Below are 25,800 nucleotides of genomic sequence, written 5' to 3' on the forward strand. Positions count from 1 at the left end.
GGGGCTGAATTTGTCAGGTGTGTTCAAGAAGGATTCCTAACACGGTATGTGGACCAGCCGACGAGAGGAGAGGCTATACTGGATCTAGTTCTGGGTGATGAACCTGGTCAGGTCATAGACCTCTTGGTGGGGGAGCATTTTGGTGAGAGTGACCACAACTCCCTTAGCTTCAGCATAGCTATGAAAAAGGATAAAATCAGATGAAATGGTAAAGTGCTTAACTGGGGAAGGGCTAACTTTGAAGGGATGAGGCAGAAACTAGCGAGAGTAAATTGGAAACAGATGTTCAAAGGGGAAAGCACAGAAGTAATGTGGTAGAAGTTTTGGGACCACTTGAGCTGGGTTCAGGATACGTTTGTTCCACTGAGGCAAGGAAAAAATGGTAGGAAAAGGGAACCATGGCTGACAAAACACATGAGGCAACTCGTCAAGAGGAAAAAGGAAACATACATTAGATATAAGAAGCAGGAAGTAGGAGGGGCTCTTAAGAAATATAGGGTAGCCAGGAAGGAGATAAAGAAAGGACTTAGGAGAGCTCGAAGGGGGCATGAGAAGGCCTTGGCATGTAGGATTAAGGAGAACCCCAAGGCATTCTATGCATATGTGAAGAATAGGAGGATGACGAGAAAGAAGGTGGGACTGCTAAAGAATAAAGAGGGCAACATTGGCCTGGAGGCGGAGGAGGTTGGGGAGGTCCTAAATGAATACTTTGCTTCAGTATTCACAAGTGAAAAGGATCTTGATCAGGATGAGGTCGAAGTTGAGCGGGCCTGTGTGCTGGACAATGTGGAGATTAAGGAAGAAGAAGTGCTGGATCTCCTTAAAAACATTAAGATTGATAAATCCCCAGGGCCGGATCGCAGGAACATTAGCTATGAACTTTGAATCCTCTTTGGCTACAGGGGAAGTGCCGGAGGACTGGAGAATCGCAAATGTAGTTCCCTTGTTTAAAAAAGGTAATGGGGAGAAACCTGAGAACTATAGACCGGTGAGTCTTATGTCGGTGGTCTACAAACTATTGGAAAGGGAGGATCTACGAGCATTTAGAGAAGTACAGTCTACTCATGGATAGTCAACATGGCTTTGTGAAGGGAAGATCATGCCTCATGAGCCTAATTGAGTTTTTTGAAGAGGTAACAAAAGAAATTGATGAGGGTAGGGCAGTGGATGTGGTCTACATGGACTTTAGCAAAGCATTTGACAAGGTCCCTCACGAGAGACTCATCCAGAAAGTCATGAGGCATGGGATAACTGGAACCTTGGCTGTTTGGATAAAAAATTGGCTTAAAGGAAGAAAGCAGAGGGTAGTTGTGGAAGGAAAGTATTCTGCCTGGAGGTTGGTGACTAGTGGAGTGCTGCAGGGATCTGTCCTGGGACCCCTGCTATTTGTGATTTTTATAAATGACCTGGATGCAGAGGTGGAAGGATGGGTGAGTAAGTTTGCGGATGACACGAAGATTGGAGGAGTTGTGGGTGGAGCTGTAGGTTGTCGAAGGTTACAAGAGGATATAGACAGGCTGCAGAGTGGGGCAGAAAAATGGCAGATGGAGTTCAATCCGGACAAGTGTGAGGTGATGCATTTTGGAAGGACAAACCAGAAGACTGAGAACAGGATTAATGGTCAGTTACTTAAGAGTGTGGATGAACAAAGGGACCTTGGGGTTCAAATCCATACATCGCTCCAGGTCGCTGCACAGGTTGATTGGGTAGTTAAGAAGGCCTATGGGATGCTAGGCTTCATTAATAGGGGAATTGAGTTCAAGAGTAGAGAGGTCGTGTTGCAACTCTACAAACCTCTGATGAGACCGCACTTAGAGAATTGTGTTCAATTCTGGTCACCTCATTATAGGAAGGATGTGGAAACTATGGAGAGGGTGCAGAGGAGATTTACCAGGATGTTGCCTGGTTTGGAGAACAAGTCATATGAAGCAAGGTTAGCAGAGCTGGGACTTTTCTCTTTGGAGCATAGAAGAATAAGAGGGAACTTGATAGAGGTCTACAAGATTATGAGAGGCATAGATAGAGTGGATAGTCAGTACCTGTTTCCCAGGGCATCAATAGCAAACACAAGAGGGCATATGTACAAAATTAAGGGAGGGAAGTTTAGGGGAGATATCAGGGGTAAGTTTTTTACACAAAGAGTTGTGAGTGCCTGGAATGACTTGCCAGGGATGGTGGTGGAGGCTAAAACATTAGGGGTATTCAAGAACCTCTTGGACAGGCACATGGATGAAAGAAAAATGGAGGGTTATGGGGTAGTGTGGGTTTAGTATTTTTTTTAAGGATTATATGGGTCGGCACAACATGGAGGGCTGAATGGCCTGTATTGTGCTGTAGTAAAGAAAAAAATCACTGTTTAAGTCAGCTGCTTCTTCATACACCTTTGTCTTTACTGAGGCAGCCTCACCTTTATGCTCTTCCCTGAGTGAACTTAATATAGGCTTTACACACATCCTCTCAATGAGCTTTCTCCGTTTGCATCTCAACTTCGCGTTTAGCATAAGCCGCTCTTATTCACGCTGCTTCGCCTCTGTTGTGGGCTCGTAATGCAGCTATGTTAATTGTGGATTCGCTCGAGTGTTGTGACAATCCACAATCTGACCTTACTTCCAAGTCTCAGCAACCAATGTTGTTTGGGTCAAAAGCTGAAATTGTTGTGTACGGCATACATACGCGTCTCCCGTCCATGGGTGACATCTTTGGAAAAGGGTTATCACTTCACCCTACTGCCCTTGCAGTGCGGATATACAAAGCTATGCAGTGAGTTAAACACCATCTCAATAATCACCTGAAACAGAGGCTTCATTCAGTGTTTTTAATAGAATATTACTTGTGAAAATATATTACCGTGTTAAAGGCAATTAAAGAGTGGATGAAGGTGAATATATCTTTCCACCATGTACTTCAAATTGAAATCCAAATTCATCTGCGCAGGAAATGATATAAAAACAGCTTACTTTCAGGAGGTGATGTTCATACAAAGTGAACTGCATATGAAAACAGGCAACTTAAAAGCCTCTATCATATCTGCCTTCCCCATTACATCAGGCAGTGCAAATTCCAGGCACCCACTACTCTCTGTGAAGAAACATGCCCTGCACATTTCTGATTTTCCCCCTTCTTACCTTAAATACATACTCCCCGGTAAAAGACATTTGACTCTGAGTGAAAAATAGCAGCTGCCTCTCATAATCTTATAAACCTCTATCAGGTTTTCATCATTCTCAGCCACTCCAGAGAAAACGACCCTAGCTTGACGAACCATCTATGTGGTAACAGGAGCTGAATGAACTCAATGGCTGAAGTAGCATTAATTGAGAAAAGCAGTTTGCATTTCAAATTGATATCCTTCATCAGGATTGAAGAAGTGGGGTGGAGCAAGAGCTGGTGGGTGAGAGGGGTCTGGTAGGCAGGTGAAGAAGAGAGGAGAGGAAAATGATGCAAAAAGCTGGGAGGTGATGGGTGGATGAGACAAAGGGCTAAGGATGATAGACACTGATATGAGAGCACAGGGAACCATGGAATAAAGGGAAGGTGGTGGGGACTGTAACCATGGTAAACCTCTTCTGTACCCTCACCAAAGTATCTCCATTCTTTAGATAATGGGGGGGGGGGGGGGGTGGATGCTGAATTGAATGCAATATTCCAGATACGGCCTATACAGTTTCATAAAGCTGCAACATAACTTCCTGACTTTTGAACTCAGTGCCTTGACCAATAAAGGCAGCATGCCATATGCCTTCTTTAACACCCTTCTACTTGTGTGGTCACTTTCAGGGAGCAATGGGCATGGGCCCAAGTTCCCTCTGTCCATTAAAGCTGTTCAGGGTCCTGCATGTAACTGTGCACTTTATCTCTCAAAGTCTCACACTTGCCATGGTTTCTGCCGTGGTTTTCATCTAGTTGATCTATATCCTACTGTATCATTTGGCAATTTTAAACATTATGCACAAGCATCACTAATCTTTGTGCCATCTGCAACCCATGACATTTTTATCTAACTCATTAATACTTATCACAAACAGCAGAGGTTGCAGAATGGATCATGCAGAACACTGTATGTCTCAAACTTATAGCCAGAATAAGGGTCATCAACCAAATCCCTCTGCCTTCAAAGGACAAACCAGTTCTGAATCCAGTCAAGTCACTGTGGATCCCTTGTATATTAATCTTCTGGATGAGCCCAGTCAGAGAATTTGATTATATGGAAGCAGGCCCTACCACCCAACCCATCCATACTGTCCAAATTGCTTACTTGACCTAGTTCCATTTGCCTGTATTTAAATAGTCCATTCCTTTTCTATCCATATGCTTGTCCAAATGATTTTTTTTTAGACATTGTAATGGTACCCGCCTCTCCCACTTCCTCTGGCAGCTTGTTCCAAATATCCATCACTCTCCGAGGAAAAAGTTGCCCATCACATTCACTTCAAATGATTCTGCTCACCTTTGCCCTTACCCCAGACTCCTTTAACCTGGGGAAAAGACTGTGACAATCTGTTCTGCACCTTTTCAAGCTTAATGGCATTGTTCTTGTCGCTGGGTGAGCAGAAATTCGCGCATTGTTGGTGAAAGCGCACAAGTGCGGTCTCACCAATGCTTTGTAGAATTATAATCTGATGTTCAAATGCTTATACCCAGACTCCAGGCTAATGAAGGCAAGCGTTCCTAACACCTTTTTTACTAGCCTCCCTCCACTTTTAAGGAGTTGTGCATATTTGTACCCCGTGGTTCCTCTTCAACAATCTCCAGAGCGCTACCATTTACTGTGTAAGTTCTTAGCAAAATGGTGTACGTTGAAGGGCAGGGATTTCCTCACATTGTGTCATAAATTACCTGGTATAATATTATAAACAAAATGTTCATCGATTTTTAAAAAGAAATAAGCTGATTGCTGAGAAGGGGCGATGTCTCCGGATGGCCACAGTGGACTCCACTCAGCGCGGGGCTGGAGCCCGCGGCGTGCGGACGTCGATTGGCCGCCCCCTGATTGAGGTCACTAGCATGCGACGGTCGCTCCGAAATCGGAAGCCCGCGGCGCCCGGAGCCCGAGAAGCGCCGGTGATGTGTGTGGGTTGCGTGCTGAGGGAGTACCCGGACCGGGTGAGAGGCGACGGGAGGGGCGCGGGGGAAATGGGGAGGGGTAGTACAGTATCCCCACCAAGTGGGGAGACGGGTGAGAGGATTGCGCTGCTCTGAAGAGTTGAGGTGGAGTCTGTGGGATCAGGACAGGAACCTGGATTGTCAGTGAGAGATGACTGCCTCCGCCCCCCGCTGATGATTACTATGTTAATGATGAATTTGGGGTTAATGTACTGCCAGCGTGCTCAGAAAAATGGAGAACAGGTTATGTTATGACAAAAAGAGTGGTTGCAGCTGGTAATTTAGTTTTAAACCTTCCCATGGTTCACTGACAGGTCTTAAAACTCTCTCAGGTTGAAAATTGCGAGTAATCGTTTATGTCAGGCTCATTGTCAATGCAAGGTTATTGGCATTGACTTACTATTTGGATTTGGAAACATCTGCGAAGACTATTTTAGTGTTATCCATTCAGATCCTTGATATAACTGTTTTAGCTAGACCAAGACTCAGAACCATGTCAGCAGCCAGATCACTTGTTGCATCTGTTAACTATTTTATTGAACTGTCACTTTGTGACAGAGGCATGATGTGCTGTCCTATATGGATTCCTGAGGGCAATGTGAATAGAAATTCAATCTCATATACTTCAGTGACCTGGCGAAGGTTCTGTGGTTGTCAGATCTCTCTATAATTGTGCAACTTTGCTGCAGATTGTTTAGTCGTGTGTGTCATCACAGCTCAGTATGACGATCTGCTCTGTCAGCCACAGACTAAAGTGGTTGGTTTTGGCATTAATAATAGCAGTAGTCCTGCCTGAACTAGTATGAGTAATAGTGCATTGAACTCAGCTTTGGATCATTTTTGGTTTAATCATAGAGATTTTAAATTAATTACTTTTGACAGTGCTCTGAAGTCACACTGCACATTTGTGCACATTCTTCTTTTTTTGAATGTGGAGATGGTTGAAGACATTAAGAGTACTGATGAGTTGTGCATTCTTTCCACCTTTAGGATTGGCCTCAATGCCCTCTGAAATAAGATGGAAGTATATTGCATAGAATGATCTTAAATACCTGGTCACGAGTTTCGCATCAAGTGGACACAGCATAAGACCATCCTTGATTCAGGATAAATTGATAATCTCACTCAGCAAATCATGAAGCTGGAAAGTGGGGAAAAACTTATAAGTATGCAGTTTGAGAATTAAGCTAATCATGGTCAGTTTCCCAACTATAATGGTACCCAGTTTCATGATCATGAAACAAATTATAATGGCAGGATTGAAGATGACTCAAGTGTTTGTTGAAGTAGGGTTTAGTAGTTAATGTACTTCATAACTATGAATTGCAAGTATAAATCAGAGTCAGATTTATTATCAGTGCCTTATGACGTGAAATTTGTTTTGTGGCGGCATTACAATGTGAGTTATAAAAATTACTATAAGTTACAATAAATAGTGCAAAAGATGAATAAAGAGGTAGTGTTCATAAGAACATAAGAAATAGGAGCAGGAGTAGGCCAGTTGGAGTTGGCTGGCCTGCTCTGCTGTTCAATAAGACCATGGCTGGCTGACCTGACCATGGACTCATCTCCACCTACCTGCCTTTTCCCCACAACCCTTAATTCCCCTACCATGCAAAAATCTATCCAACATTGTCTTGACTATATTTACTGTGGTAGCCTCCACTGCTTCATTGGGCAGAGAATTCCACAGATTCACCACTTTTGGGAAAAGCAGTTCCTCCTCATCTCCATCTAAAATTTACTCCCCCCCCCCCCCCCGAATCTTGAAGCTATGACCCCTAGTTCTAGTCTCACCTAGCAGTGGAAACAACTTTCCTGCTTCTATCTATCTACCCCTTTCATAATTTTATATGTTTCTGTACGATCTCCTCTCATCCTTCTGAATTCCAGTGAGTACAGTCCCAGGCGACACAATCTTTCCTCATAGTCTAACCCCTTCATCTCTGGAATCAACCTGGTGAATCTCCTCTGCACCACCTCCAAAGCCAGTTTTTCTTTTATCAAGTAAGGAGACCAGAATTGTATGCAGTACTCCAGATACAGCCTCAGTAGGACCCTATACAGTTGCAGCATAACCTCCCTGCTCTTAAATTCAATCCCTCTAGCAATGAATGCCAACATTTCATTTGCCTCTTGATAGCCTCGGTCCCCTCTTCCGGATGGTTAACGTATGTCGTGGACAGTTGCACAGTCCACGGCACCAACCCTGTGGCACTCTGCTCACCACTGATTGCCAACCAGAGAAACTCCCATGTATCCCAACTCTCTGCTTTCGATTAGTTAACCAATTCTCTATCTATGCTAATGCATCACTCCCAACTCTATGCATCCTTATTTTGTGGATAAGTCTTTTATGTCCTTATCGAAAGATTTCTGGAGATCCAATTAAATAATGTCTATCTGTTCCGCTCTATCCACTGTGCTTGTTATATCCTCAAAGAACTCCAGTAAGATTGTCAAACAGGACCCTGCCTTTGCTGAATCAATGCTGCATCTGCCTGATGCATCCATTTCTTAATAGATGCCTCGCTATTTCTTCTTTAATGATAGCTTTAAGCACTTTCCTAACTACAGATATTAAACTAACGGGTCTATAGTTACTGCTTTTTGCCTACATCTGTTTTTGAACAGTGACATGTCATTTGCCGCCTTCCAATCATCTGGGGTCTGACCAGAGTCCAGAGAATTTTGGAAAATTATCACCAAAGCCTCAACTACAACCTCTGCCATTTCTTTCAGTACCCTGGGATGCATTCCATCAGGACCAGGGGACTTGTCTATCTTTAGACCGACAAGTTTGCTCAGCACTACCTCTTTAGTGACAGCTATTGTATCAAGATCCTCACCTCCCATCACATCCATAATATCTCTCTTCAGTGTTCGAAACTACGGCCATTTCCTCATTTCCCAATATCAATTCCCCATTCTTGTCTTCCAAGGGACCTGTGTTCACTTTGGCCCCCTTTTTCCACTTTATATAATTATAAAAACTTTTACTGTCTGTTTTTTTATTTTGTGCTAGTTTATTTTCATAATCTAGCTTCCCTTTCTTTATTGTTCGCTTAGTGGTTCTTTGTTACTTATAAAGTTTTCCCAATCTTCCAGTTTCCCACTACTCTTGGCGACTTTGTACACACGAGCTTTTAGTTTGATGCCTTCCTTTATTTCCTTAGTTATCCAAGGCTGGCTCTCCCCATCCTTACTGTCCTTGCTTTTAACTGGAATATACGTTTGTTGAACATCATGAAAAATCTCTTTGAAAGTCTTCCACTGTTCCTCAACTGTCCCACCATATAGCCTGTGTTCCCAGTCTACACAATCCAACTCTTTCCACTATCCATTGTAATCTCCCTTGTTTAGGCATAATATACTGGTTTAAAATCGAACTACTGCACCTTTCATTTGTATGAGAAACTCAGTCATACTGTGATCACTCTTTACAAGAAGATCCCTAACTACAAGATTGCTAATTTTACCTGTCTCATTGCACAGGACCAGATCCAAGATAGTATGTTCCCTTGTAGGTTCAGTAACATCCGGTTCAAGAAAGCTATCATGCAAGTACTCTATGAAGTCCTCCTCGACTGCCTCAACCAACCTGATTCACCCAATCTATGTGCAAGTTAAAGTCCCCCATGTTAACTGCTGTTCCATTCTTACATGCCTCAGATATTTCTCGGTTTATTGCCTGTGCCACTATAATGTTATTATTCAGTGGCCTGTAGACAACAACCACCAGTGATTTTTTTTTCCCCCTTTACTATTCCTAATCTCTCGCCAGATGGATTCACCATTCTGCTCCTTAGATTTTGATATTGTCTTCCACTATCGCCCTGATCTCATCTTAATTAAGGGCATACCCCACCTCCCTTACCTTCCTGCCTATCCTTCCGTATTACCTGATATCCTTGCCACATTGCAACCATGTTTCTGTGATGGCCACTAAATCATACCCTTTTATACTGATTTCTGCCACAGGTTCACTGACCTTGTTATGAACTCTACAGGCATTCAGATAAATTGCCCTTCCATTCATCGTGCCTTTAAAATCTAGTAATCTTTGTCTCCTATGCACTTGACTTTTCTGCACTCCACCCTTACTTTTCTCTTTTTTAACTTTTGCCTTTACTTTATCTTTATCCAGACTTCTCTCTTTTACTTTATCCCTACTTCTCTAATCTGTTGAACCCACCCCCCACCGCTCGTTTAAAGCCCTGTCCACAGCCCCAGTTATGCAATTCACCAAGATCCAGGTCCCATCATGGTTCAGGTGGAACCCATCCCAATGGAACAGCTCCCATTTTCCCCAACACTGGTGCCAGTTTCCCATGAATTCAGACCCTCTTCTCCCTCATAAATCCTTGAGCCATACATTTACCTCTCTAATCTTCTTAACCTTGTGCCAATTTGCAAGTGGCTCAGGTAGTAATCCAGAGATTACCACCTCTTTTGGTTCTGCTTTTTAATTTAGTCTCTAGCTGCTCAAATTCCCTCAGCAGACCCCCTTTCCACATTCTACTTACATCGTTGATACCCACGTGGACCACGACAACTGGATCTTTTCCCTCCACTGCAAATTTCTCAGCAGGTCACGTAAGATGTCCTGAACCCAGGCACCAGGCAGGCAACACAGCCTTTGGGACACTCTATCCCTGCAACAAAAAACTTTGTCCATCCCCCTGACTATACTGTCCCCAATTACCACTACATTTCTCTTCTCTGCCCCCTCTTGAATGGCTCCCGGAACCATGGTGTCACAGTTAGATTTGCTCATCCTTCTGACAGCTCCCACTCTCATCCACACAGGGAGCAAGAATCTCAGAACCTGTTGGACAAACTCAAGGGCCGAGGCTCCTCCAACACTGCCTCCTGGATCCCACTATCTGCCTCACTTGCAGTCACACCCTCTTATCTTTGACCACAGACTGAATTTGAGGCAGCTAATCTAATGGGTGTGACTTCCTCCTGAAACAGAGAATCCAGGCAACTCTCCCCCGCCCTGATGTACCACAGCGTTTGAAGCTCAGATTCCAGGTTATCAACTTTGAGCGTGAGTTCCTTGAGCAGCCAACAAAATGGGGAACCACAATGGGGTCTACCAGCTCCCAAATCATGCAGCTACAGCTCATCACCTGATCCTGCATCTCCCTTACTTTATTTAATTAGCTGTAGTTTGGTGACTTTTTATTCAACCACTACAAAAGCTTTACCCACTACTCAGCTGTGCCTCCTCGCCAAAGTTAGTAAACTCAGCTCTCTCCACTGGTAAACTGTACCGTGAAGCAACTTTTAGTCCCGCCTTGTTGGGCTTGCAGCAACTGTGCCACTATTCTAATTATCAGTTCGCTTTTTTCTTTGAACAACACGCTAAGCGCCTCTGTTCCTGCTAGTGTTAGCGAACTGCTTCTGCAAAGGCAAGAAAACCAGCCGCCCAGAATAAGGGATAAGCCAGAAAAAAATTCCTTTGTGGCCCCTGTAAGGCAACCAAACACAAGTTATATAAGCAGCCACGACCAAAATTTAAAATAGGATAAAAGAATGTTACAGGCCAAACCAACTAAGTGTCTTTCTCACACTCACACTCACTTAATCTCACACACTCCCAAACAACGTACACAGTCAGACCGGAGTCTGCTACACCTGTACCAGCTCAACCCAGAAGTTCACCAGCTCATGGATGTTCAGTGCAGATGAACTTTCCCAGTACCAGAATGTCTGATATGTACTTCTTTTTGAATCTATGTGCTCAAGAACATTTTGAGAACACTACTGGTGTCACCAGCTTGCAGCTGGCAGAAATGAATATGAAGTGTCACCCAGGTTGTCTATTGCCATACCGATGGAGGAATATGTGTGTTTGGCCTGCACCTCAGTGACAATTTTGCACTGTACAGCTACAAGACCAAAGAACTGATTGTGGATTTCAGAAAGGGGAAGTTCAGAGGGCACACAGCAATCCTCAGCAGTCGAAATGATCAGAAGCTTCAAGTTCTGGAGTGCCAACATCTCAGAGGATCTATCCTGTGCCAACATGTTGATAAAATCACTAAGAAGGCACACCAGCAGCTATATTTCATTAGCAGTTTGAACAGATTTGATATGCCACCAAAGACTGGTTGATCACAACCTAATATGGAGACTCCGTTTTGTAGAATTGAAAGAGGCTGCAGAGGCTTGTAGACTCAGATGGTTTCATCATGAGCACAAATCTCTCCACTATTAAAAATGTCTTCAAATGCAGTGCTAAAGAAGGCAGCATCCCCGTCATTAAAGACCCTCACCATGCAGGACATGCCTTTTTCATGTTGCTACCATCAGGGAGGAGGTACAGGAGCCTGAAGACCCATACTCATGTTTCAGAAGCAGTGTCTTCCCCTCCTCCACCATAACGTCCATGGGCACTGCCTTGTTATTTGTCTTTTGCACTATTTATGTTTTTAAAGTTGAAGTAATTTTGTCTTGCACTGTACTGTGGAGAAAAAAAAACAGATTTCACAGCACAAGGAAGTGACAATTCTCATTCTGATTCCCTTAATTTGGTTTTCAATTGGAACCCAGTTGCCTTTTTGTTGGTTCAGATTGGGACACCACACAAAACTCTCTCGACAGTGGCGAGATTCTCAACAATTGAGACTTCACCTTTATTTGCCACACAGCCACTTCCCCCCCCCCCCCCTTTTCCATTTATAGTGGTGTCTTTCTGTTGTGACTCTGCTTATCTTATCAGTTCTCCTGTGCAGCCTGCTTTCCAAGTGCATTTTGTTTTATCTGTGCTCCTGCTAGCTATGTCGTACAGTTTAAACTCTTCTCAAGCTCTTTTAAACTACCTTCAATATTGGGCCTGTTCCCCATCGTTCTTTCCCAATTTGCATGGCAACTCAGCTTCATACCTATTCTTCATATCTCAAAGTTCAAAGTAAATTTATTATCTAAGTACATATACATCATTATATATAACCATGAGATTCATTGTCTTGTGGGCATTCACAGTAAATACAAAGAAACACAAAAGATGCAGTGAAAGACCACACACAAGATGAAAAAACAACTAATGTGTAAAAGACAACAAACTATTTAAATACTAAATCAATCAATCAATCAATAAGCAATAACTATTGAGAACATGAGATAAAGAGTCCTTGAAAGTGGGTCCATAGGTTGTGGGAACATTTCAGTGTTGGGGTGAGTGAAGTTAACCCCTTTGGATCACAAGTCTTGTATTTCAGGGATAATAACTGTTCTTGAACCTGATGGTGTGGGTTCTGAAGCTCCTGTACCTCCTTCCTAATGGCAGCAGCAAGAAGAGAGTATGGCCTAGATGGTGGGGGTCCCTGCTTTCTTGTGACAGCGCTCCAAGTAGATGTGCTCAATGGTGGGGAGGGCTTTACCCATGATGGATGGACTAGACTGTATCCACTGCTTTTTGTAGGCATTTTTGTTCGAGAGCGATGGTGTTTCCCTATCAAGCCATAATGCAACCAATAAATATACTCTGTACCACACATCTATAGAAGCTTGTTAAAGTTTTAGATAACATGCCAAATCTTTGAAAGCTTTCAATGAAGCAGAGGTGCTGTCATGCTTTCCTTGTAATGGTACTTACATGCTGGACCCAGGACAGATCCTCTGAAGTGATAACACCAAGGAATTTAAAGTTGCTGACCCTCTCCACTGCTGATCGCCCAATGAGGACTGGCTCATTGTCCCTCTGTTTCCTCCTCCTGTAGTCAATAATCATTTCTTTGGTTTGCTGACATTGAGTGAGAGGTTATTGTTATGGCGCCACTCAGCCAGATTTTTGATCCCCCTCCTATATGCTAATTTCAGAATCAGGTTTAACTTCACCAGCATATATCATGAAGTTTGTTAACTTTGTGGCAGCAGTACATTACAATACATGATAAATATGGAAAAACCTGAATTACAGTAAGTATATATGTATATTAAGTAGTTAAATTTTTTAAAAAGTAGTGAGGTAGTGTTCATGGGTTCAATGTCCATTTAGAAATCGGATGGCAGAGGGGAAGAAGTTCTTCTTGAATCACTGAGTGAGTGCCTTCAGGCTTCTGTACGTCCTTTCTGATGGTAACAATGAGAAGAGGGCATATCCTAGGTGGTGGGGGTTCTTAATGATGACACCACCTTCCTGAAGCATTACTCCTTGAAGATGCCTTGGATACTACAGAGGCTAGTACCCATGATGGAGCTGACTAATTTTACCACTCTCTGCAGTTTACCTTGACCCTGTGCAGTAGGCCCCCCCTCACCCCATACCAGACGGTGATACAGTCTGTAGAATTTGTCACCACCTTTGATTCTACCAACTTAACTATTGCATTGGAGCTGTGCTTAGCCTCACAATCATAAGTGTAAAGTGAGTAAAGTAATTAATACATATTTGTTCCTTCAAGCAATGTTATCTTTCCAATCCATTCCTTAGGTCATTGTACATGAAATGTTCTTTTACCCTCTCAGTCCCTTTGTTCAATTCAGCACCTTTGACTCCAATGGTTTTCTCTCACATAGTCATTACAATGTTCATTCATTGATTAGGCAATATATTTCAGCTTTCTCAGTACCTGATTTTAAAAATTAATGAATATTATTAACAAACTAAACCATACTTGGATGTGTGGATGTGCTAAATACTGCCATATTATCACAATATCTCCCCTTTTGATCATGAAACATTTAATCTTGTAGAGGTCACTTTAAAAAGATCTTTATACAGAACAACAATCTTCAATGCAAATGCCCCCATTACAAAAAATACAATTACTCAATGACTCAGAGGCAGAATCAGGTTTAATATCACTGGCATATGTTGTGGAATTTGTTGTTCTGCAGTAATACATTGCAATACAAAAGAGTAAAAACTAAATCACAGTAAGTATATGTAAAATATAAAATTAAATAAGTAAAAAACACAAGTGGACAAGTACTGAGGTAGTGTTCATGGGATTACTGTCCATTCAGAAATCTGATAGCAGAGGAGAGAAAGTTGTTCCTGAAGCCTAGCGATTTCACTCAATGCTTCAGTTACCTCATGTGATCTTCTGTGTCATTCTACTTTACCCTCAAAGTTGATGTTAAGTTTAACAAGAAAGAGTTCCCATTTTGTTCCTGATAAGTCAATAGACTGAGTTCATTTGTGAATCATGGCATTATTACACTGTTGGTAGTTTGGTAAAATTTTTCATCCTCCCAATAAACCAATTCCATTGATGTTACATGTGCACATTGTTTTCCATGATCCAATAGTCTAGTTTCATTCCTATTGTTTCAATATCAGTGGCGTGACTTGTATCCAATCTTGTTCCAACACCATCCAATACAGTGTCCAGTAAATCTTTCTTAACCCTTCCCTGTTCACTTCTTCATTAGAAGTACCTCCAGAATTCTTCCATCACCTCCTCTTTGCAAGGTGGAGCCCAACACAGTGAACTTGAAAAACAGTCTGTGGACTCTCACGTGCATTTCACCAAACGCTCAACTCCAAACGCATTGCATTTTATTTATCAGGAAGGCTGTGTATGCAGGACTCTTAGCATTGTCAATGATCCCTCCCATCTGTCCAACAATTCCTTTGACCTCCCCCACCCAACCATTAAGCAAGGGCTTCCGTAGTACAGCTTCTAACCCAGGCCGTAAGACAACTGAACTCCCTGCCTCCACCCAGGTCTCATCATGTATGAAGCATCAATAGCATTATACTGCTTACTTTTTAACATGTATTTTATGTACACCCTATTATTTGATAATTTATTTGTGGTAATATTACTTTATGTGTTACGTGTTTGAGTTATGTGTACTGTGTTGTGCACCTTGGTCCAGATTGTCTCAGTTAATTGACAATAAACTTGAATTTGAGTTTGAACACTTACATTCCAGGAGACAAGAATCCTGGCTACTTATTTGCATTTTAAAAGACAAACTCTGAGATTACATTTAACGAATTTCCACAAAGTAATTTCAAATAACTAAATCAAAAGTGTTGAGCAAAATCAACACCCGGAGAGCTCAACTATGCTCTACTGACTCAAAAACTTCCAGCAATTTATAGTATTATGTTGCAATAGTTATGTGCAGATTTTACAAGTTCACAGTATTTCAATGGCAATTTTCTCTGTGGAAGTTGCCTTTCATTTCCTGAGAGCTGGGACTTGTCCGCCATTTGCTTGATAGCCACTTTCTCTGTTCTCTCTGCTCTTGGGTGCTGTACTGTAGGACCTTGTGTTTATGTCATGACTCCACTTACCTGATGATCAGCTCTCCTACACTTCGCCTGCATTCAATTGCTATTTGTCTCTGCTCCTCCAGCTTGCTATGCCTTACAGTCTAAACACTTCCTAAACCTAATTAATGCTTTATTTCTCTTAACATGACTTCAAGCTGTCTTCACCATTAGCCCAATTTCCCATCATCCTTTCCAGTTTGAATGGCACCTAGGCTGACCATATAAGAAACTTTTCCAAATTTTATGATGCTAGACGATTCCTTCATGTACCTTAACTGTTTGGATATAGTGGGAGGGTAGAATGGAGTTTATGGCCTGTGTGAGAAAATGTCAAGGACAACAAAGATTGATTTCTCAGATGCTAGCTCTCTCTTAGGCTGTTAGTGTTGCCCAATGTTGAGTTACAGTCATCAGAATGGAAATGAACACTCCTGCATAAAAGGAGAAGCCTAACATCCATTGTAAATGATAGCATGAAGCATCATTGCTTTTTGAATCTCTCTTTGTCATTTTCAGTGACACTTGAACCATCTAGTTGTGTCACATAATCAGTCTAAGTTATAACTTTCTTTGTGTTTAAACCTGCTGCTACTGGAAAGCAATTTTAACAACTGTAGGGTAAATTTACTTTTACCTGTGCATCCATCAAAAATAAAGTAAAAGTGCTGTGTGCGCATAGAATTTGATACCACATTTGTGGATGGCATAGTCAAGGTAACAGCAGGTGACAAATTGGAAACAGTGATGTGTCAAATAATGTTATGTCATTGCTGCAAGGCCATCTTGAGTGCATTTACAAACCAAGTGGAGAAAATGGCAAAGCAAAGATGACAGTAAAAGCCATTTTGTTTTAGGTAATCAAGGAAACTTTTGACAGTTGTAGATGGGGAAAATTGTAAAATGACAGATTGCAATTGACACAAATAGATCCTGGATTCACCTCCGCCCAGAGCAGTAAATTGTAGATTATATACACTGTCAATCCATCCTCTCTCTCTCTCCAAAAGTTCTGACCATGTACTTGACAGTGAGGAACACAGCTTTATAGATGGCATGGTTAATTGAGCCAAAAAAAAAGGCAAATGGAATTCTTTCCAGTGAAATGTCAGGTACATCATTTGAGAGGGTGCAATAAAACAAGGAAATGTACAATACGTAGGAAATTGAGTGGTGCGGTAGAGGAAAGAGATTCTATGTCCACAACTGCTTAAATAAAACAGGGTAGTTGATAAGGCGCTGAAGTAAACACCAGAGGGATTCTTTACTAGTTGAGCTATAGAATATATGAGCAGACAGGTTGTGGTAGAATTATAAGCAAGACTAGCTTAGCTAGAATATTGTTTGTACTTATGGTCATCATATTGTGCTGGAGAGGATGGTGTTAAGATTTTTTAGGACATTGATAGAATTGAATAAATAGATCAACTTCCTTTAGCAGGGAGTTAAAACCCATCAGCCAATCCTTTAAGGTAACACACACAAAATGCTGGTGAAACACAGCAGGCCAGGCAGCATTTTGTGTGTGTTGCTTGAATTTCCAGCTTCTGCAGATTTCCTCGTGAATCCTTTAAGGTGTCTGAGTAAAAGATTAGAAGAAAGTGAGGAAAGGGTTTTATCACACAGGGTACCTGGGATCTGGATCTAACTGCCTGAAGAGGTGGTAGAGGCCGAAATCTTCATTACAACTCTGTTCACCGTATGCTAGCTGAGATTTCTGTGTTTGCTGCTGGAATTTTGGATGGGAACTTGTACACTAATTTTCAAATTATTTCCTAACCTCATCTCTCAATCTGTCCCCCTCCCCACATCATTTTACAATTGCCTTTCGAAGACTAGTTCTGTATCAGCTTATTCCCCTCCCAACAAATCATCCTGAATTTTTATGAAAGCAATTAAATTGAACCTGGTTGTTCATGTGCAACACTGCATACAAAACAACTGGTGGCTGCAAATTAAATCTTTTTTTTTAAACAGAGGATCAACCACAGTCTGGTGTTCGCTTCAAATGCATCAGGTTTTACTCCCCAGCACTGTACCTAGTGATCCACTTTATCACCTTCACTCTCATCCATGACAAGTGTATGGCCAATCACTTGTCAAAATCTAACTGGTCTTCATGGCAGCTTTTCAATTAGTCCCAGTCCCCTGCTATTTCCCCGTGGGCGTCATTTGTTTAATTCCGTATTAAATACTTCATCACTTAGGCAGGGCATTCTACTTTGTAAAAATAAAGTTTTTTTAAGCTCACATCATACCTCTGGTTCATTTGCCTACCTTCTACTTTTCATACCAATGGAAATCGTTTTACTTCCTGCCTACCCTCACAAAACCATTATTATTCTGAAAATGTTTGGTGATTCTGCTCTTCTTATGCTGGAAAGCAGAACCTCTCAGTCTTTTCTGGGGTCTTCACTTAACTGGAATCCCTCATCTCCTAATAAATTTCCTGCGCACCCTCTCCAAGGTCTAGATAAGCCTCATAAAAGTGGGAATGCAGTTTAACTGTTGATTCATAATCTAATTGGAATCCAAGAATCTCTGTTACTTTGTTTTTATCAACTTTCTGCTTTCAGTGGTTTGCATTTGTTAAACTGATAAATGTGTTACCCTGCATCCACTTTGGAATTGTGACAGAATTAAGTATATTTATTTTTGTTAGTTTTAGCCATGTTATTTTCTCCTTTGAGTCCGTACCAATAACAATGACATTGCTGTGGAAGTTCTTCATTCAAGCAATGGGCTTATATGAGTTCTCTTCCTTAACCTGAATCCTTGACTTGCTGTCTCAGACTTGTAGGCTTGTAAGCTTAACAAAATTGTTATCTCCTTTGTTTCACCTTCTTAGTAGCTGTTAGTGGAATGGAGTGACAGTGTTCTGTATAGTTTTTCCGATGGAGAGCTGCATGTAGCAAAGATATTTATAATGAGACAACAGTTAAACTTATAAAAGGTCCTTCTGTAAGCTCACTCTGTTTTCTTTCCAAACAGGGTAACACATGCTTAGAGAATGGCTCCTATCTACTGAATTATGTGGGTTGTGCTAAGTGCAGCAAAAGAGACTTTGTGCTGATTACTAATAGAACCCAGGATGATGATGACGGAGAAGAAATTGTTACATATGACCGTAAGTTACTGGCTTGTAAATCTTCAGTTCAAGTTGAAGTTAAATTTTCAAACATTGAAAAAGATACACAAAAGTGGCCAAAAGTATTTGAGCGTTATGCTTAAAAAGTGCAATTCTTATGCAATAACACTAGAAACAGGTTTCCCTTAAATTTTCCTTTTATGAAGAAGAATTAAAGAGGGTGGAGAAAAATGTTTGCAATCTTTACTTGGGAACTTTAGTATGGGAACTTTAGTATCCAGTGTACTCTTGTTAAATTCTTGCTATTACAATGTACTCTCAGCAATCAGTGGGGAGTGGGGGTTGCAATACTGATCGCATGAGAATTACTCGAAGAAATTCTGGTGGACCATTACACTAGTATGCCATGCATCAACCTTAAAAGTGCTGTACATCATTTACTTATCCTTTTAAATAATATTTTACACTGCAATTCTATATTTTTTGTGAAACAATATAAATATAAAATGCAATGAAAGTAAGTGGATGACTGGTACTTACTATTACATGAAGGGCCAAATCCTCAGAGAGTATTGCTGCTGAACATGCTGTAACTGTACACCCAAATGTGTAAATGAAAATAAACTGAAAGCATCTTTTCACACTCCTTTTGCAGAATGCTTGAAATAAAATTCTCTGCTAAGCTCAGGTTGCATGAGTATTCCAGATGAATGAATACAGGATAAGCGAGAATTTGCTGTATTGAATGCATTATATACATTTGTCTGGATTTACAAAATGGAATTTATAGATCCAGAGCACTGAAATAATAGAATGTAAAGGAATGCTGATGTAGCTGTTCGAGATTCCACCTGTTTGAATTGAGATAGTAACCTGTTTTAAGCTTTTGTTGAATTAGCATTGGTGTCTTATTGAAGATCCCAGAATTAGCTGAATGACATAAACTTCGATTTTTCATTGCAGATTTCTTTTTACAGCTTGAAGCGACATTGGAGAGAAAAATATTGATCTAGAAATTGTGAAATAAATTAACATTTTCCTGTAATTATTTTTGATTGACACTCCGTGAAAACCATTATATTCTTCAGTGGCTATTAACAGTTCTTTAATAGGTGATCTGTATTATTTGTACTTACTGAAAGTGTTTAATATATCATCACCTGCAAAAAGAAAACTCAAAATAGTAAAATTATTGTGATGTTCTCAGCAAGTAACCAGAGAGATTCCAAGGCACTAATTTGATCCTTAGATATAAAACAATTGTTTATGATTTGCCTTTGTAATTTACTGATGCATATAGAGGCCCTTATTATACAGTTATTTATTTATCTATTTAGTAAGTTATTTATATATAATTAAATAATGCATATAGAGGCCTTTATTATATATCATCCTTAACTGCACTGCTGAACAACCTCCGTTTGCATCATTTGTGTTCTTTCAGACGTATGTCAGAATTGCCACCATATTATAGCAAGACATGAATACACGTTTACTGTTGTTGATGAGTACCAGGTAAGAACTAGTCCCTGTTCATTAAACATTGTAAATAATAACACAATTTTTTAATAATAGCATACCCATTGTAGTTTTGTTTGCAGAAAATGTGATAGGTCATTCTGAATCTATATCAGTGATAGTAGGAAATTAGGAGGACATAAAGGGACTGTGAGATATCCCTTATAGTTAAGATTAGCAATAATCCTAAAAGATTATGTTTATTAAAAGCGAAAGGGTGATTAGAGAGAAAGGATGTTCCGTAAAGGTCAGTGTGGTAATTTGTGTGTGGAGCCAAGGGAAATGGGCAAGATCTTAAATGAATATTAACTGTGAAGAAGGACATGGGTGTCAGTGAGTTCAGGGGAAGGCACAGTGATATCCTGGAGCATATTGACATGACAAAGGAGGTAGTGATGGAGGTCTTGAAACCCATAAAAGTCGATAAATCACAGAGCCTGGTCAAATGTACATGAGGATATTAAATGAAGGATCAAAGGGGTTGGCAGAGATTTTTGTGTCTTTGTTAGCCACAGGTGAGGTACGTGAAGAGGAGGTTGGCTAATATTGTTCCTTTATTTAAGAAGGGCAGCAGAAATAAACCAGGAACTTCAGACTGGTGAGCCATTCACCATGGGGTGGGAAAGATATTGCTAGGGATTCTGAGTGACAGGTTTTATTTGTATTTGGAAAGATAAAGGCTTATTAGGGATAGTGAGCATGGTTTTTACACAAGAACCCAAGAAATAGGAGCAGGAGTCAGCCATCTGAGAAAGTTAGATAGAGCTCTTATAGATAGCAGGGTCAAGGGATATGGGGAGAGGGCAGGAACAAGGTACTGATTGTGTATGATCAGCCATGATCACAGTGAATGGCGGGGCTGGCTTGAAGGGCCGAATGGCCTGCTCCTGCACCTACTGTCTATTGTATCTGGCCTATTGAACCTGTTCCATATTCAATGAGGTCATGGCTGATATGGCTGTGAACTCAGCTCCAGCTATGTTGCCTTTTCCACATAATCGTTAATTACTCTGCTAAACAAAACCTAGCTAACTATGTTCTAAATATATTTAATGAGGTAGTTTCTACTGCTTCCCTGGGAAGAGAATTCTGCAGATTCACTGCTCTCTGGAAAAAGCTGTTCCCCTTCATCTCCATCTTAAACCTGTTCCCCGGAATCTTGAGGCTATGTCCATAATTCTAGTCTCATCTACTAATGGAACCAACATTACTGCCTCCATCTTTTCTATCCCTTTCATAATTTTAGGATCCTCTCTCAGTCATATGAATTTGAGCAATTATAGTCCCAGGTGACTCAGTGTCTCCTCATATGCTAACCCCCTCATCTCCAGTGAACCTTCTCTGTGCTGCCTACAAAGCTAGTATCTTTCATCAAGTAAGAAAACCAGAATTGCACACAGTACTCCAGTGGCGGCCTCACCAGTACCCTGTACAGTGGCAAGATAAGCTCCCTTCTCTTAACTTTAATCATTCAAGCAATATAGACCAACATTTTCCTCCTCCTCCTCCCCCCCCCCCCCCCCCCCCAACTGCTGGGGCATGGGCCACTGACAGCAGCTTGCTAGAGTTCTCTGTCCTGGGCCAGTCTTTCAAGGTGCAGCCCATCAAAGATCCTTCCTCTCCCAGGGATGAGGTCTTTGGAGTTTCTGTAGCACTGAGTTTTTACAGAATGTGGCTGAGGAACTGGTGCAGGGGGCAGGGTTTCAGATTTATGGATCATTGGGCTTTCTTCTGGGGAAGGTAAGATATGTACAAAAGAGATGGGTTACACCTGAACCCAAGTGGGTCCAATATCCTTTGGGGCAGGTTGGGTAGAGTTGTTTGGGTGTATTTAAACTAATTTGGCAGAGGTATGGGAACTGGAGTGATAGTACTGAGGCTGAGATAGTTGGTTTACAACAGAAGCAATGTGTAATGAGATCTCTAGCAAGGAAAAGCTGATAATAGGCAAAATTGCAGTCAACAGGATGAGTTGCAACATAAAAGGCGGACAAAATCAAAAGATTAATACAGGACTAAAGGTGTTATATTTGAATGTGCGCTATACAGTATATGGAATAAAGTCGATGAACTTGTAGCATAGTTACAGATTGGCATGTACGATGTTGTAGGCATCACTGAATCATGGCTGAAAGAAGATTGTAGCTGGGAGCTTAATGTCCAAGGATACACATTATATTGAAAGGATAGGCAGAGGGGGTGGCATGGCTCTGTTGATAAAAAATGAAATTAAATCATTAGAAAGAGGTGACATAGGGTTGGAAGGTGTCGAATCATTGTGGATAGAGCTAAGGAACTGCAAGGGTAAAAAGACCCTGTTGGAAGTTTATATATACAGACCCCCAAACAATAGTAAGGATGTGGTCTACAAGTTACAACGGGAGATAGAAAATGCATGCCAAATAGAATAGTCATGGGGGATTTCAATATGCAGGTAGATTGGGAAAATTAGATTGGTGCAGTATTCCAAGAGGGATTTTCTAGAGTGTCAATGAGATGGCTTTTTAGAGCAGCTTGTGGTTGAGCGCACTAGAGGATCAGCTATTTTGGATTGGGTGTTGTGCAACGAACCAGAATTGATTAGAGAGTTTAAGGTAAAACAACCCTTAAGGGAAAGTAATCACAATATGATTGAATTCATCCTGAAAATTGAGAAGGAGAAGCTAAAGTCAGATGTACAGTATCAGTATTACAGTGGAGAAGAGGGAATTACCAGATGCATGAGGGAGGAGTTGGCCAGAATTGACTGGAAAAGAACAGTGGCAGGGGTGATGGCAGAGCAGAATGGCTGGAATTCCTGAAAGCAATTTGAAAGGCACATGATATATACATCCCAAACAGGAAGAAATAATCTAAAGGCAAGAAGAGACAAAAAAGCCAACATAAAAGCCAAAAAGAGGGCATATAGTGGCATGCAAAAGTTTGGGTACCACTGGACAAAATTTCTGTTTCTGTGAATAGTTAAGTGAGTAGAAGATGAACTGATCTCCAAAAGTCATAAAGTTAAAGATGAAACATTCTTTTCAACATTTTTGTACAATTTTAGAGTGAAAAAAAGGAAAGGAGCACCATGCAAAAGTTTGGGCACCCCAAGAGATTTGAGCTCTCAGATAACGTTTACCAAGGTCTCAGACCTTAATTAGCTTGTTAGGGCTATGGCTTGTCCACAATCATTGTTAGGAAAGGCCAGGTGATGCAAATTTCAAAGCTTTATAAGTACCCTGACTCCTCAAACCTTGTCCCAACAATTAGCAGCCATGGGCTTCTCTAAGTAACTGCCTAGCACTCTGAAAATTAAAATAAATGATGCCCACAAAGCAGGACAAGGCTATAAGAAGATAGCGAAGCGTTTTCAGGTAACCATTTCCTCAGTTCGTAATGTAATTAAGAAATGGCAGTTAACAGGAACAAAGGAGGTCAAGTTGCGGTCTGGAAGACTGAGACAACTTTCTGAGAGCACTGCTTGTAGGATTGCTAGAAAGGCAAATCAAAACCCCCATTTGACTGCAAAAGACCTTCAGGAAGATGTAGGTGACTCTGGAGTGGTGGTGCACTGTTCTACTGTGCAGTAACACCTGCATAAACATAGCCTTCATGGAAGAGTCATCGGAAGAAAACCTTTCCTGCATCCTCACCACAAAATTCAGCGTCAGAAGTTTGCAAAGGAACATCTAAACAAGCCTGATGCATTTTGGAAACAAGTCCTGTGGACTGATGAAGTTAAAATAGAACTTTTTGGCTGCAATGAGCAAAGGCAAAGGGGGTGGATTGATCATGCTTTGGGCTTGTGTTGCAGCCAGTGGCACGGGGAACATTTCACTGGTAGAGGGAACAATGAATTCAATTAAATACCAGCAAATTCTGGAAGCAAACATCACACCGTCTGTAACAAAGCTGGAGATGTAAAGAGGATAACTTCTACATCAGGATAATGATCCTAAACACACCTCAAAATCCACAATGGACTACCTCAAGAGGCACAAGCTGAAGGTTTTGCCATGGCTGTCACAGTTCCCCGACCTAAACATCATGGAAAATCTGTGGCTAGACCTCAATAAAGCAGTGCATGCAAGACGGCCCAAGAATCTCACAGAACTAGAAGCCTTTTGCAGGCAAGATTGGGCAAAAATCCCCCAAACAGGAATTGAAAGACTCTTAGCTGGCTACAGAAAGCACTTACAAGCTGTGATACTTGTCAAAGGGGGTGTTACTAAGTACTGACCATGCAGGGTGCCTAAACCTTTGCTTCGTGCCCTTTTCCTATTTTGTTATTTTGAAACTGTAAAAGTTTGAAATAAAAAAAGTAATCTTGCTTAAAATATTAAAGAAATTTGTCATCTTTAATTTCATGCCTTTTGGAAATCAGGTCATCTTTTACTCACTTAGCTATTCACAGTAACAGAAATTTTGACCGGGGTGCCCAAACTTTTGCATCTATAATAGAGCAAAAATTAGTGGAAAGTTAGGGGATTGGGAAGCTTCTAAATACCAACAGAAGGCAACTAAAAAAGTCATTAAGAAGGTAAAGATGGGATACGAAAGTAATTAGCCAGTAATATTAAAAAGTATATGAAAGTTTCTTCAGATTCATAAAGTTTAAAAGAGAGGCAAGAGTGGATATCAGACCACTGGAAAACAGTGCTGGAGAGGTAGTAATGGGGACAATGAAATGGCAGCTGGACTGAATAAGTATTTTGCATCTGTCTTCACTATGGAAGACACTGGCAGTATGGTGAAATTTCCAGGTGTCAGCGGTAATGAAGTGAGTGAAGTTACCATAAGTAGAGAGAGGGTTTTTGGGAACTGAAAGTTCTGAAGGTAGATATGTCACCAGGTCCAGATGGTGTACATGCCAGGGTTCTGAAAGAGGTGGCTGAGAGACTGTGGAGACATTAGTAATGATCTTTCAATAATCACTAGATTCTGGAATGGTTCCAGAAGACTGGAGAACTGCAAATGTCACTCCACTCTTCAAGAAGGGAGAGAGGCAGAAGAAAGAAAACTGTAGGCCTGTTAGTCTGACCTCAGTGGTTGGGAAGATGTTGGAGTCAATTATTAAGGATGAGGTCTCAGGGTACTTGGAGGCACATGGTAAGATAGATCATAGTCAACATGGTTTCATCAAGAGAAAATCTTGCCTGACGTACCTGTTGGAATTCTTTGAAGAAATAACAAGCAGGATAGACAAAGGAGAATTGGTTGATGTTGTGTTCTTGGATTTTCAGAAGGCCTTTGACAAGCTGCTTAACAAGCTCCGAGCTCATGGTTTTACAAGAAAGATTCTAGCATGGATAAAGCAGTGGCTGATTGGCAAGCAACAAAGATTGGGAATAAAGGGAACCTTTTCTGGTTGGCTGCCGGTGACTAGTTGTGTTCCACAGGGGTCTGTGTTGGGACTGCTTCTTTTTACTTTGTATGTCAATGATTTGGATGATGAAATTGATGACGTTGTTGCAAAGTTTGTAGACGATATGAAGATATGTGGAGGGGTAAGTAGTTTGAGAAAATAGGGAGGTTACAGAAGAATTTAGACAGATTAGGATAATGGGCAAAAAAGTGGGAGATGGAATACAGTATTTGGAAGTGTATGGTCATGCACTTTGGTGGAAGAAATGAAAGGGTTGAATATTTTTTAAATGGAGAGAAAATACAAACATCTGAGACACAAAGGGATTTAGGAGTCCTTGTACAGGTTTCCCTAAAGGTTAGAGGCATAGATATGGTGGATAGTCAGTACCTGTTTTCCAGGGCACCAATAGCAAACACCAGAGGGCATATGTACAAAATTAAGGGAGGGAAGTTTAGGGGAGATATCAGGGATAAGTTTTTTACACAGAGGGTTGTGAGTGCCTGG

General features: G+C 41.2%; 1 protein-coding gene across 1 annotated transcript in view; it reads left to right on the forward strand.

Annotated features, from left to right (window-relative positions):
* Positions 1–4,993: 4,993 nt before the first annotated feature.
* Positions 4,994–25,800, forward strand: part of churc1 (churchill domain containing 1) — a 28,930-nt gene continuing 8,123 nt past the window's right edge. The window contains exons 1-3 of the mRNA XM_073040206.1: positions 4,994–5,103; positions 18,332–18,467; positions 19,873–19,943. Of these exons, the coding sequence (XP_072896307.1) occupies positions 5,005–5,103; positions 18,332–18,467; positions 19,873–19,943 (306 nt within the window). The 5' untranslated portion in view covers positions 4,994–5,004. The remainder of the gene's footprint in view (positions 5,104–18,331; positions 18,468–19,872; positions 19,944–25,800) is intronic.

The sequence above is a fragment of the Hemitrygon akajei genome, chromosome 3, assembly GCF_048418815.1.
Source record: "Hemitrygon akajei chromosome 3, sHemAka1.3, whole genome shotgun sequence".
NCBI lineage: Eukaryota > Metazoa > Chordata > Chondrichthyes > Myliobatiformes > Dasyatidae > Hemitrygon > Hemitrygon akajei.